The 12,531-nt window shown below is 41.2% G+C and overlaps 1 protein-coding gene across 1 annotated transcript in view; it reads left to right on the top strand.

The window, feature by feature from the left end:
• Positions 1-12,531, top strand: part of EIF5B (eukaryotic translation initiation factor 5B) — a 90,074-nt gene that overhangs the window by 75,423 nt on the left and 2,120 nt on the right. Inside the window, exons 15-22 of the mRNA XM_058534473.1 lie at positions 3,970-4,101; positions 4,810-4,992; positions 5,135-5,296; positions 6,739-6,870; positions 7,951-8,082; positions 8,173-8,249; positions 8,376-8,540; positions 10,104-10,242. Of these exons, the coding sequence (XP_058390456.1) occupies positions 3,970-4,101; positions 4,810-4,992; positions 5,135-5,296; positions 6,739-6,870; positions 7,951-8,082; positions 8,173-8,249; positions 8,376-8,540; positions 10,104-10,242 (1,122 nt within the window). The remainder of the gene's footprint in view (positions 1-3,969; positions 4,102-4,809; positions 4,993-5,134; positions 5,297-6,738; positions 6,871-7,950; positions 8,083-8,172; positions 8,250-8,375; positions 8,541-10,103; positions 10,243-12,531) is intronic.

Here is a 12,531-nt window from a genome sequence, read left to right as displayed (position 1 = left end):
CTTGGAGAGGTGGCCTCATGTAAGAGATGCCTTATGAGGCACAGCAGTGTGCTTCCGTCTCATCACCAGTTCCAGATGTTCCAGGAGCGTCCCCTACGTGGGCTACATGTGTCCTCCTGTTGTAGCAGGGTTGCTCTTGCTGCAGGCTCGGCTGTCCCCCTGCCCGGCTGGTTGTAATGCTCAGCTGTGTGTGGCTGCTGTGGACCCTTCAGTCACATTATCGGGCATGGGGAGCCCCAGTGCAGTTGGCTGCAAGGTCTAATAGCACATTCCTGTTGCAGTTTTTCTGTTAAGTGAGTAGGCCCCCAGCATGGCTGGTTGCTAAACTCAGGGTCTTACAGTTGCTTTAGGCCTTCAGCCTGCAAGGCTATTGTCAGTTCTCTCAGGGTTGTAGGTGAGTGGATTGCAGTGAGTGCCCCAGCCATGGGAGCACCCAGTTGTTTCAGCCTTTGGAAGGTGGGGCCAGTCCCCTCTGTGGCTGTTTGAGAAGCACAAGTCTGCTGCAGCTGACAAGCCCCACCACCCACAGGGCCACACACACCCTCAACACAGTCCTGCCCCATGAGCGCGCCCCAACCCACTGAAGTGGACACAGTCGCCCCACTGCAGAGGCCCCACACACTCCACCAACGGAGACCTGCCCCTCGCACACGCCCTGCCCTGCAGAAGTGGACCCACTTGCCTGGCTGCAGAGGTTCCAGGCACCCTGCCTACGTGGGTCCGCAGTTTCCCCGGGGGATTTCTGTTGCGTGTGGCCAGTCCCTAGGATGGGCTGCCTGCCCGGGCTGAGCTGGATTAAATCGGTGCTCTAGTGGATGGGGCAGATACCTGCGCTAACAGGCCTGGGGAAGAACTCCAATCGCATCTGCCAGCATCTGTGTCAGCAGGCCTGTAGTAGGTCACAGTAAGGGCTGCCACCAATGTCTCAGTCTCTGGGGAGGTCTCACCTCTCACCAAGATGAACCCAGAGCCTGTCAAGTGAGTCTCTTTTCACCAAAGGACTGTGCACCTTTCTTTCTGGCGAGTTTACATTGCTTCCCAAAGTGGGTGAATTTGTGCATTTAAGAGCAGGCTTTTTTTCCTTATGTCTGATAGCTTTTCTTGGAGTATTCCCCACTGTACTTAATAACCAAGAAAGCCAGATATTATGACACTTGTCTCGGTTGTGCTGAGTCCAGAAGTTGCTTATTTTGTAATCCTCTCCCACTTAGATCCCTCACTGCTCCTGGGATGGCTTCGTACCTTAAGGTTGCTCTTGTCTGGCTATGAGGCACTGTGGCTAAAAGGTCGCTTTTTGCTCTCCAGAAAGGAATTTCTGCCTCTTCCACCTCAGTCAGCCCTGTCCCTTGTTGTGGGGGTTGTTTTTATCTAGTTTTCAGTTCCCTCTCCGGGGTAATTGTTCAAGAGTAGTTCTAAATTTGTTGTGTCCATGGGAGGAGGTGAGTTCAGAGTCCATCTACACCACCATGTTGACACTGTATCCAAAAGTTTCTAATTTTAGTGAAGTCCACCTTATCAATTCATTCTTTCATAGTTTGTGCCTTTGCTGTTTTATCTAAACAGTCAGTATCATAGCTGAGGTCATCTAGGTTTTCTCCTGTGTTATCTTCTAGGAGTTTTAGACTTTTGTATTTTACATTTAGGTCTGTGATCCATTCTGAGTTAATATTTGTGAAGGGTGTAACATCTGTTTCTAGAATCAGTTTTTAACATGTGAATGTCCCGTTCAGTTTTTTAAATGTTAAACCAACCTTGCATTACTGGAATAAACCCCATTTGGTCATGATGTATTAGATTTTTCATATATTGATTTGCTAATTTTTTTGTTGGAGATTTTTGTGTCTGTATTCATGAGTGATTTTGGTATATAGTTTTCTTATAATGTCTTTTGTCTGGTTTTGATATCAGAGTAATGTTGGCCTCATACAATGAGTTGAGAAGTATTTTCTGCTTTATTTTCTGAAGGAGTTTGTGTGGAAATATTTTTTCTTTAAGTGTTTGATAGAATTCACCAGTAAAGCAACATCAGCGTGGAATTTCTTTAGTGGGTGTAGGTTACTTAGTTTTTTTATTTTTCTTTTGTCAGTATAGAAGTTTGTGTCTTTCAAAGAAGCAGCTTTTAGTTTTATTGATGTTCTCCATTGTTTATTTTATATTTTATTGATTTTCAGTGTTAATTTTCATCATTTCCTTCTTTCTACTTTTGTTTTCATTTGCTCTTCTTTTTCTGATTTCTTAAGATAGAAGCCTAGATTGTTCATTTCAGATATTTTTTCTTTTCTAATATAAGCATTTAGAAGTCTGCTTATCACTGTTAAAAGCACTGCTTAGGCATGTTGTGTTTTTATTATCATTTAGTTCAAAGTATTTTCTTAATGTTTTTACCTGATATAGAATTCTAGGTTTAAAAAATATTTTTTTCTTTTATCATCATTGCTTTCTGGCTTTTTTTTTTTTTTTTTTTTTTTTTTTTTGTGAGGAGATCAGCCCTGTGCTAACATCCGCCAATCCTCCTCTTTTTTTTTGCTGAGGAAGACGGCCCTGGGCTAACATCTGTGCCCATCTTCCTCCACTTTATATGGGACGCCGCCACAGCATGGCTTGCCAAGCAGTGGGTCGGTGCGCGCCCGGGATCCGAACCAGCGAACCCCGGGCCGCCGCAGCGGAGCGCGCGCACTTAACCGCTTGCGCCACCCGGCCGGCCCCGCTTTCTGGCTTTTATCTGTAGTCATTCTTTGTTCCCCTGTATGTAATGTCTCTTTTTTTCTTTGGCAGCTTTTAAGACTGTTTTCTTTTAAGGGTTTCATCAATAAGATTATATAATAGTTTTACTTATGTTTATCTTACTTGGGTTTGATTTTCTTAGATATATGTATTTATACTCTTCACCAGTTTTTTAAAATTCTTGGTTGTTAGTCAGATATTTTTATGCTCTCTTTTCTCACATCCTCTTTCATTAAGTGTTTGATAGAATTCTAGGACTTTTCTAGAACTTAATTCTCTTAATGTTGTCCCATAAGTAAGTGAAGTTTTTTTTTTTTTTTTCTTTCTTTCTTCCATCCTTTTTTATCTATATGCTTCAGTTGGGATAGTTTTTATTGCTATATCTTAAAGGTCACTAATCTTTTCTTTTGCAATATGCAATTTGCTGTTAAGTTCATCCAGTGAATTCTTCATTTCAGATTTCATATATTTTTTAGCTTTACAAGTTTTGTGTTTTTCCTTTAAAGTCATTGTGTATATTCATAAAAACTATTTTAAGGACCTGGTATGTTAGTTTCATCATCTTGGTTGGTTTCTGGGTCTATTTCTACTTTCTGATTTTTCTCCTCAGTAGCATTCAGGTTGGTAATCTTTATATTATCACTCTAGGCTGAGCCAACAGATTATGCTTTTTGTTTGTTTGTTTTTACTATTAATAATTTCCTCTCTATACCAATTTATCACTCTTTTGGAATGTGAGGAAATATAGATTATTTGATTAAACATATTAAATCCTAATTTGAGCAATAAAACAATTAAAAAGGGTTATTCTCTGAGATAGGAAATAATTATTTATTTTTTCTGTTTTCTCATATATAATTTTTCTGGTAATGGTACTTGTTGTAATTAATCCTTGTTCCTGTCTACTACTTAAAACCGTTTTAGAATTCTGACAACATATGTTAATAGTCCTAGGGTAATTCTAGGATCTCATCTTTTGCAAACAAATGGCAGCCTCTCATGAACTGGTTGGAGGGCTGGTGGGCAGCATGTTACCTCAGCAGCTTCTAATTTAAGAGGGGATGCAGGTAATAAGCCGGCTGTAAGGGGCTTTGATATGATAAAATATCTGAATAATTCAGTCTTCTGGATATATATAATATACATTAGGAATTTTCTGGAGCTTTTAACCTTAATTAAATTCCTTAGTGTTCTGAACATTTTAGAGATGTTTCTTATGGAAAAAAATTTTTTTTTTTTTTCCAGATTGATAGGTTGTATGATTGGAAAAAGAGCCCTGACTCTGATGTGGCTGCTACTTTAAAGAAGCAGAAAAAGAATACAAAAGATGAATTTGAGGAGCGAGCAAAGGCTATTATTGTGGAATTTGCACAGCAGGTAAGAACGCTTTCCCTTCATGAAGAGCCCATATCGTAGAATATTTTTTCTTTGATTACATTGTCTTTATAATAAAGTCAGCATTTTCATTAATACTGCTTCTGTTCCCCTATTAATGGCAATTAGTGTTTTTCATTCTTTTCTCTTCTCCGTTTTCCTTTTTAAATCAGAAAGCTGATATTTCAGAGATCTTTCTTTGTAGTCTGAATGTTTAAATTTTAGAAACCAAGTGTACCTTGAAAGAAACTACTTTTCTATAATGTAATTAATACCTGCTGGATATGCATGATCTTTCCTGAGTGGTTTTGTTTTGTTTTGTTTTGTTTTGAGGAAGATTGGCCCTGAGCTAATATCTGTTGCCAATCTCCCTCCTTTTTTCCTTTTTTCTCCCCGAAGCCGCTGTAGGTAGTTGTATGTCATAGTTGTATATCCTTCTAGTTGCTCTATGTGGGACTCGCCTCTGCATGGCTTGATGAGCGGTACGTAAGTCCGAGCCCAGGATCCGAACAGGCGAACCCTGGGCCACCGAAGCAGAGCATGCGAACTTAACTGCTACACCACTGGGCCAGCCCCTTTTCTTGAGTGTTTTTGAGGAGTTTCAGAATGATTAGCCATTTGTTCATCTAGCTTCTAGTTAGTTGTTCCTGTTCTGGATACCTCCTTTCACAGCTTGGCCTTTGGGAGTGATTTTGCTTTTTATGTCTCTAGGGTTTGAATGCAGCTTTGTTTTATGAGAATAAAGATCCCCGCACTTTTGTGTCCTTGGTACCTACCTCTGCACATACTGGTGATGGCATGGGAAGTCTGATCTACCTTCTTGTTGAGTTAACTCAGACCATGTTGAGCAAGAGACTTGCACACTGTGAAGAGCTGAGAGCCCAGGTGATGGAGGTAATGGTCAGCTTTTCCGTTTACTGCCCCCTTTTTTTTTTAAACAGAGTTCTTGGGCGGGGATGGTTACTACTTTTAGATTTAATCAACAGTGTTGTTATCATAGCATGTATTTCACTCCCTTTGCAATAATGTCTCTTAGGTTAAGGCTCTTCCAGGAATGGGCACCACTATAGATGTAATATTGATCAATGGGCGTTTGAAAGAAGGAGATACAATTATTGTTCCTGGTGTAGAAGGGCCCATTGTAACACAGATTCGAGGCCTCCTGTTACCTCCTCCTATGAAGGAATTACGAGTGAAGGTAAGCGTTGACACATGGGGAGTGTACAGTGTTTAGAAGTTCTGCTGAGGTCACTTCCTCACTGTGAGAGCTGTTTGGCTTAATACACAACACATACCCCCACTCCTCGTTTTATTTTAGATGTCTTCATCTGGGAGGGACCATCACTCAGAGTGGAGAGGTGTGAAAGTTCTTATTTCTCAACTAAGCTTTTCATAAAAATTAAAGTACATTGTTTTAGTTCTTCATTGCTAACTAGTTTTTCATTACCTTTTTTTCATGAAATAAAACATTCACAGAGAAAAGTACACAAAACATAGAAGAAAAGTGTAACAAACTTTTAGGAAGAAAAAATTTAGGAAGCAGACGGCCAGATCAAGAAATAGAACGTTTCTGACAGCCCGGAAGCCTTTGGTGTACCTCTTCCTGACCGTAGCTCCCTCCGTCGCTCTAAAAGTTAACCATGCTTTTCATGTTTATGGTAGTAACGAATGTCCTTCTTTTTTTTTTTCCTTTTTAATAATTTTAATACCCGAGAATGCACCCCTAAAAAATATGTATTGACATCATATAAATGGAGTTATTCTTAGTGTGTTCCTTTGTATCTGGCTTCTTTCAGAAAATAATTTTAAGATTTATCCGTGTTGCTGCCTATAGCTATGTTTGTTTTCATTGTTGTCTAGTTTTCCATTGCATGAATGTATCGTGGTTTATTTATCTCTTCTCCTGTTGATGGAAAGAGTAGGCTATCTCCAGTTTAAAAATTTTTCTTATTACTAACAACGCTCTTGCTACAAACATTCTTGTATTATCTCCTGGTGCAGTTGTGCAAGTTTCTCCAGGATATGTACCTAGGAATTAATTGCTGAGTTAGTACTTATGGTTAGCTCCACTTTTACTAAATAAGGGCACACTGTTGTCCACAGTGAGTGTAACAAGTTATACTTTAAATAGCAGAATTTTAGAGTTTTCATTAGTTCACATTTTCATCAGCTCTTTGTTGTCAGATTTTTAAATTTTTCCCATTCTGGTGGGTATGTATCTCATTGCTATTTCAGTTGACACTTGCCTGATTGAAATATGGTTGGTCATCATTTTATATCTTGATTAGCCATTTAAATTTCCTCCTCTGTGAAATGCCCATTGTGCTCAGGCATTGTCTATCTTTATTACAGATTTATAGGAGTTGTTTATACAGTCAGGACACTAGTCTGTTATTGGTTTATATATACTGCAGTATCTTCTCCTACTCTGTGACTTTTTTACTTTTTCTGTGGTATCTTGAGAAACAGAAATACTTAATTTTAATGTAGAATGTATCAGTCTTTTTATTGATTTTTTTGTGTCTAGTTTAAGAAATCTTTCCCTACCCCAAGGTCATGAAAATAATTGCTTCTTACATCATCTCCTTATGCTAATCACTTTTCAGATAAATTTGGTAACAAATGTTTTGATCTCTGCAGAACCAGTATGAAAAGCATAAAGAAGTGGAAGCAGCTCAAGGGGTAAAGATTCTTGGAAAAGACCTGGAGAAAACATTGGCTGGTTTACCCCTCCTGGTGGCTTATAAAGAAGATGAAATCCCAGTTCTGAAAGTAAGTTATTTTAACTTTTTTTCCTTCCAAAGCTGTCTGAGTTCTGCCCTGTGTCAGTGGGGCACATGCTAGGAATGCTGAATGAAATGCGTACCTTTGTCTTTGTGAAGCCTTCTCTGGTGGCCTTTTAGCAAATAGTTGATGCTTTTAAATTACTTCAGTTTGTACTACCATATGAATTGGCATAAATAATATTTATGTACACTAGAATTCTAAAATATACATTTTATTTAAAAAATGAATCATAAGCTGGAAGTTGTTTATTCATGTTTTATTTTAGATACTGCAGTGTGTAGACAGAACTAAAGAAAATCTTATTAGGTACTAGGAGTCATTTGAAAGCCTTTCTGCCCGTTTGTAGGAGCAGATGGCCCACACGAGTCCAGCATAGTTTCACAGAAGCACACTTTGAGCTGTAGTGTATTTATTCGCTTGCCAAAGAGAAGATACTGTTCCTGGCACACGGCTCATCTAGTGTGCTGGGACCACTATTATTCTTTAGGCAGCATCAGGTCACTGCCATCAGGGAATCAGCCACCTTAGGGCCAGTGAGAACAGCATGCTTCCCTCTTCCCCAACTCCCAAGTATGGCATAGACTTCTGTGTTTTTAGTGGCATCAACATAAGGTGGTTTTACCTATTTCAGGTCAAAAGCTCATCTGCAGAGGAGCAGTGACAGAGGAAAGGGCTGCTGAGATTAGGGTATTTCTAATTAAGATAGTCAAGCAAAGCGTTTGAGAGACCATAACACATTACTTTTATGTAGTACTTTTAACTTTCAAAAGATTATTTATTTTTTCGTTCCACTCACCCATCTATCTTATTTGCCAAATAAAGCAGAGGTTACATATATTTCAACATTCGTGAATCTACAGACAGAGGTGAAGTGGGATGCAGCTCAGATATAGCCCCCAAAACACCTCCTCCGTTCCAGCACAGGCTCTGCTCCGCTGTGCTCTTTCTAAGCCTTGGTTTCATATTTTCAGGTGAATACTTAATCAAAAAGAGAAACAGTTTAATTCTAGGCTGCTGATGATAGAGATGTATTTACAACCTTGTCGAATCTAATTTCTTTTCAAGGATGAATTGATCCATGAGTTAAAACAGACACTAAATGCTATCAAATTAGAAGAAAAAGGAGTCTATGTTCAGGCATCTACACTAGGATCTCTGGAAGCTCTGCTTGAATTTCTGAAAACATCAGAAGTGCCCGTAAGTAATCACACCCAACCCCACAAGAGTCACTGGTTTGTGCTCGTGTTACCTGACAGGCAGGTAAACTCGGAAACTCCCTTTTTACAGTATGCAGGAATTAACATTGGCCCAGTCCATAAAAAAGATGTTATGAAGGCTTCAGTGATGTTGGAACATGATCCTCAGTAAGTAAATTCCCTTCTGCTCTGAAGGCTTTCATATTACCTACCTATTTTCTTCAAACTGTCCTTATGACATACTCTGTTTTTCATTGAATGATCTTTGATGTGTTTTATGTTTTAACCTTTTAGGTATGCAGTAATTTTGGCCTTTGATGTGAGAATCGAACGAGATGCACAAGAAATGGCTGACAGTTTAGGAGTTAGAATTTTTAGTGCAGAAATTATTTATCACTTATTTGATGCCTTTACGAAATATAGACAAGACTACAAGAAACAGAAACAAGAAGAATTTAAGTAAGTTCGTGACTTTACTTATTTTGGATCTTTGGTAATGAAGTTGATTATTTGAGAATTACCAAAGACCAGAAAGGTGTGTAGACAACAGAAGCATGGCATTCGCTCATCTACCAGACACTGCATCCTGAAGTGGTACGTTATAAACCACAAATTCTGCCCACCTGAGACATTCCAGCAGTGCGTGAACAAATCCTCTGTAGCCTGTTTATTTTTTAATTTTCAATTTGGCAGACCTAGGTCTCATTACCGAGTGAATAGTTCCTACGTTTGGGAACTTTATCTTGCTGGAGTTTCTTATCTGGGATTGCATGGGATGGAAGTGACAAAATTAAAGTGTGGAAAATTAGGAAATCAAACGAGGCAAGGCATTCCATGGGAGAGAAGCTCATTCCTCCAGCAGACCTCACGGAGTGCCCAGTGTAGGTGGCACCGCCTCAGGTGCTGGAGGAGTCAGCAGTGACCCTGAGCAGGTCCCCTCCTCCTGGAGCTCAGGGGCAAGACAAGCAGTGAACACATGAGAAGTGGGGATAAGTGCTAAAAAGCAAAACAAAGTAGGGCAGGGCCCAGATAAGCAGACTGAGAGCTGTGATTGATAGTGTGGTTGGGGGAGTGGCTCATCTCTGTTGGTCTCTTATTCAAGTAGGGATCTGAAGGGAATGAAGTGAGCCACCCAGACACGTGAGGAGTCTGCAGGCGGAAGGACAGCACTGGCAGGCAGGATTGGGTTCAGAAGTGGAGGCAGCCACAGTGAACCTCAGGGAGTGGTAGGACATGAGGTCCGAGAAGGTGGCAGGACTCGTGTGGAGTGGGACCTACACTGTAGGCTGTGGGAAGGATTTCAGGGAGTTGGTGATAAGAGCCTGTAAGGAGGCTCCCATAGTCCAGGCAGAACATAACGGTGGCTCAGACCCGAGTGACCGTGGGCAGTGATGGCTCAATCTGGGGTCCATTTTTGAAGTAGAACTGACTGGTAAATACTGGATTTAGATTGGGATATGCTCTCTTTAGATCATGAAACCTGAAGTGAAAAGAATTCAATTTGATTAAGAACACTGCTAGAAACTATTAAAGTACTTTAAGCATATGCTTGATAAGCAGGGAAATAGTGGCCTTATGGGTCAACTGATTTGGGAACATGGTGGAGAAAAGCAGGATATGATTTGATGCCTATGTGGCCCCCAGAATAGGCTATGCACCTGCCACAGGACACACATGACCGTAGGTTCTTTTGAGATTCTGATCTCTGCCTTTAGGGGCAGGGCTCAGCCTTTTAGTCTGGGCACAACGTGCTTCTGTGACACAGCTTCTTTAAGACTCGGGGAGCAACACAATGGAAAGAGGGAGGCGGAGAGGGTGAAGCGAGAATGAAGCACGAGAAGGCAGCCGTGGACTGCGGCAGCCACACTGAGGGCCAGCTGCAGCGTCCTGCTGCTGCTCTCCTGGGACTGCTGAGGAAAGCTGCTTTTATCTGATGGAAGAAGCCTCACTGTCCCCTGTATGTTTAATATTTAAGGGATTTTGTAAGCTTAAAAATTACCGGGTTTTCTTTTTTCCTTTTAGGCACATAGCAGTATTTCCCTGCAAGATGAAAATCCTCCCTCAGTATATTTTCAATTCTCGAGATCCAATAGTGATGGGAGTGACTGTGGAAGCAGGTCAGGTGAAACAAGGGACACCCATGTGCGTCCCTAGCAAAAATGTAAGTTACAATTGTACTTAAAAGAAAATATGTCATCTCTTGTGGACCCGCACGGTGGCGCAGTGGTTACGTTCAGTGCGCTCTGCTTTGGCAGCCTGGGGTTTGCAGGTTTGGATCCTGGGCACAGACCTACACTACTCATCAAGCCATGCTATGGCAGGGTCCCACATACAGAGTGGAGGTGGGTGGGCACAGATGTTTTAGCTCAGGGCCAGTCTTCCTCACCAAAAAAAAAACAAATCACACACAAAAAAGAAAAAAATGTGTCATCTCTTAAAGCAGGAAATGAGAGTCTAAGGGTGGTGACAAACAAACTTAAACCAAGCAGAACTTGTCACCTTTTGTAATTTGTACCTCTACATCACTAAATATCAGTTTTCCTTAATCAGTACTGATTCTTAGCAGCTGATGTCGGTGCTTCAGTTAGTGAAAGTGGCAAGGTACTTTGAATTATTGCTGCTTTGTAAAAAAATTTTGAAGTTTCAAGCCTAGGGAAAAGTTTCAAGAATAGAATAATGAACACCCATCTTCCTTTCCTCTAGATTAGCATCATAACTAAGGAAAATTAACATTAATTCTATAATATTTTGTAATTTACAGTCCTCATTCACATTTTACCAATTGTTCCAAAAATGTCTTTAATAATTCCACCTGCTGGCCTGGTCCAGGATCCCTTCAAGGTGCATTGCATTTGGTTATTATGTGTTTTAGTCTCAATCAGGAACAGTCCACCCATTCTTTTTGAGGAGTCCAGACCACTTGTTTCACAGATTATCTCTCAACATAGATTTGTCTGATTGTTTCCTCATGACTAGGTACAAGTTAAAATTATTGGAAAGGATACTATGTGCATAAGCGCTGTCTCGTGCACACACACAGGTTGTCTCACTGTTGGCGATGCTAACATTACTATTGGAGAAGGTGCTGTTGGCTCAGCATCTCCATTAGAGACAAATCTTTCCCCCTTTGCTATTACTAAGTAATCTCTGGGGTATTTCCGAGTCCCTGTGAATATCCTGTTTCTCAACAGCCTTTATCCTAATAGCTTTAGTAACCATTGGCAAGCCTTGCCTAAGTCAATTACATAAATGGTTGTGAAATTGTGATTTTTTTGCCCCACACTCTGTAATGAACCTTCCTCCCCTGACCTTTTTATTAAGTATCGTATACACTTGATTAGTTTTCAAAAACATTTTGTTATAATCCATTACCAATTTTTTTTTTTTGGTGAGGAAGACTAGCCCTGAGCTAAGATCCATTGCCAATCTTCCTCTTTTTGCTGAGGAAGACAGGCCCTGGGCTAACAACCGTGCCCATCTTCCTCCACTTTATATGGGACACTGCCACAGCATGGCTTGATAAGCGGCATGTAGCTCTGTGCTCGGGATCCGAACCTGCGACCCCAGGCTGCCAAAGCAGGGCAGGCAAACTTAAAACACTACGCTACCAGGCCAGCCCACATTACCAATACTTTTGATACAAATTATCCAGTTTGGTCAGGAGGACCCCATTCAAGCTAGCTACTATGGCCTCGCCACATAGCACTTGGAACATTTTCTGCGTTTCTGGTGTAGCAAGATGCTCCAGGCTCACCTAGTACTTTTCCTGCCCCACACCTGGTCCCTTTAGCGGGAAATGGCACTTAGGAGTCATTGCTTCTGTACCGTTTCAACAGTAGGCTGAGTTAGGACATGTTCAGTTAATTATTTCCTGTATGGCTTTTGCCAAACTGAACTGTTTTCACTCTTACTCCCCTGTATCTCTTCATAAGGCAGGCAGCAGAGTGGGGTTTTTCCCCCAAAACTAAGTGAGATGAGGTGGCTCACAACTCATCCTCAGCATGAAATGCCAAGTTCTTACTGTGGCCTACGGGGCCCTGCATGAGGTGTCCCTGGCTGCCTCTGACTCCAGCCTCTTGCTCCTCACCCCCTTGTTCACCACACCGACCACTCCTGCCTCATTCCTGATTCAGAATTCTTGTGCCTGCTGTTCCCTCTTAATATGGCACCTGTCCTATGAATGGGTAAAGCAGAAATAGAAAACTACATTGGATTAACAGAGCACTTTGTGGGTTTCCCAAAGCACATGAATGATCTGTCCCTCTGTCCTCACAGCATCTTGTGAAGGGCAGAGGGGGTGGGGCATTGTCATCCCTGGTTTACCAGTGAGAAAGTTACACTGTGGACACTGAAGTGATGAAGGAGGGTCACAGAGCCAAGGCTTTTCAACTGGAGCCTTTGCTGAAGTTTTTTCAGCTGTCCAGTCATGGTGCCTGTGACTGGCATGACT

Source organism: Diceros bicornis, chromosome 40 (genome assembly GCF_020826845.1).
Source record: "Diceros bicornis minor isolate mBicDic1 chromosome 40, mDicBic1.mat.cur, whole genome shotgun sequence".
Lineage (NCBI taxonomy): Eukaryota > Metazoa > Chordata > Mammalia > Perissodactyla > Rhinocerotidae > Diceros > Diceros bicornis.
The sequence above is the reverse complement of the archived record's forward strand: the minus strand, read 5'-3'. Positions and strand labels throughout refer to the sequence as shown.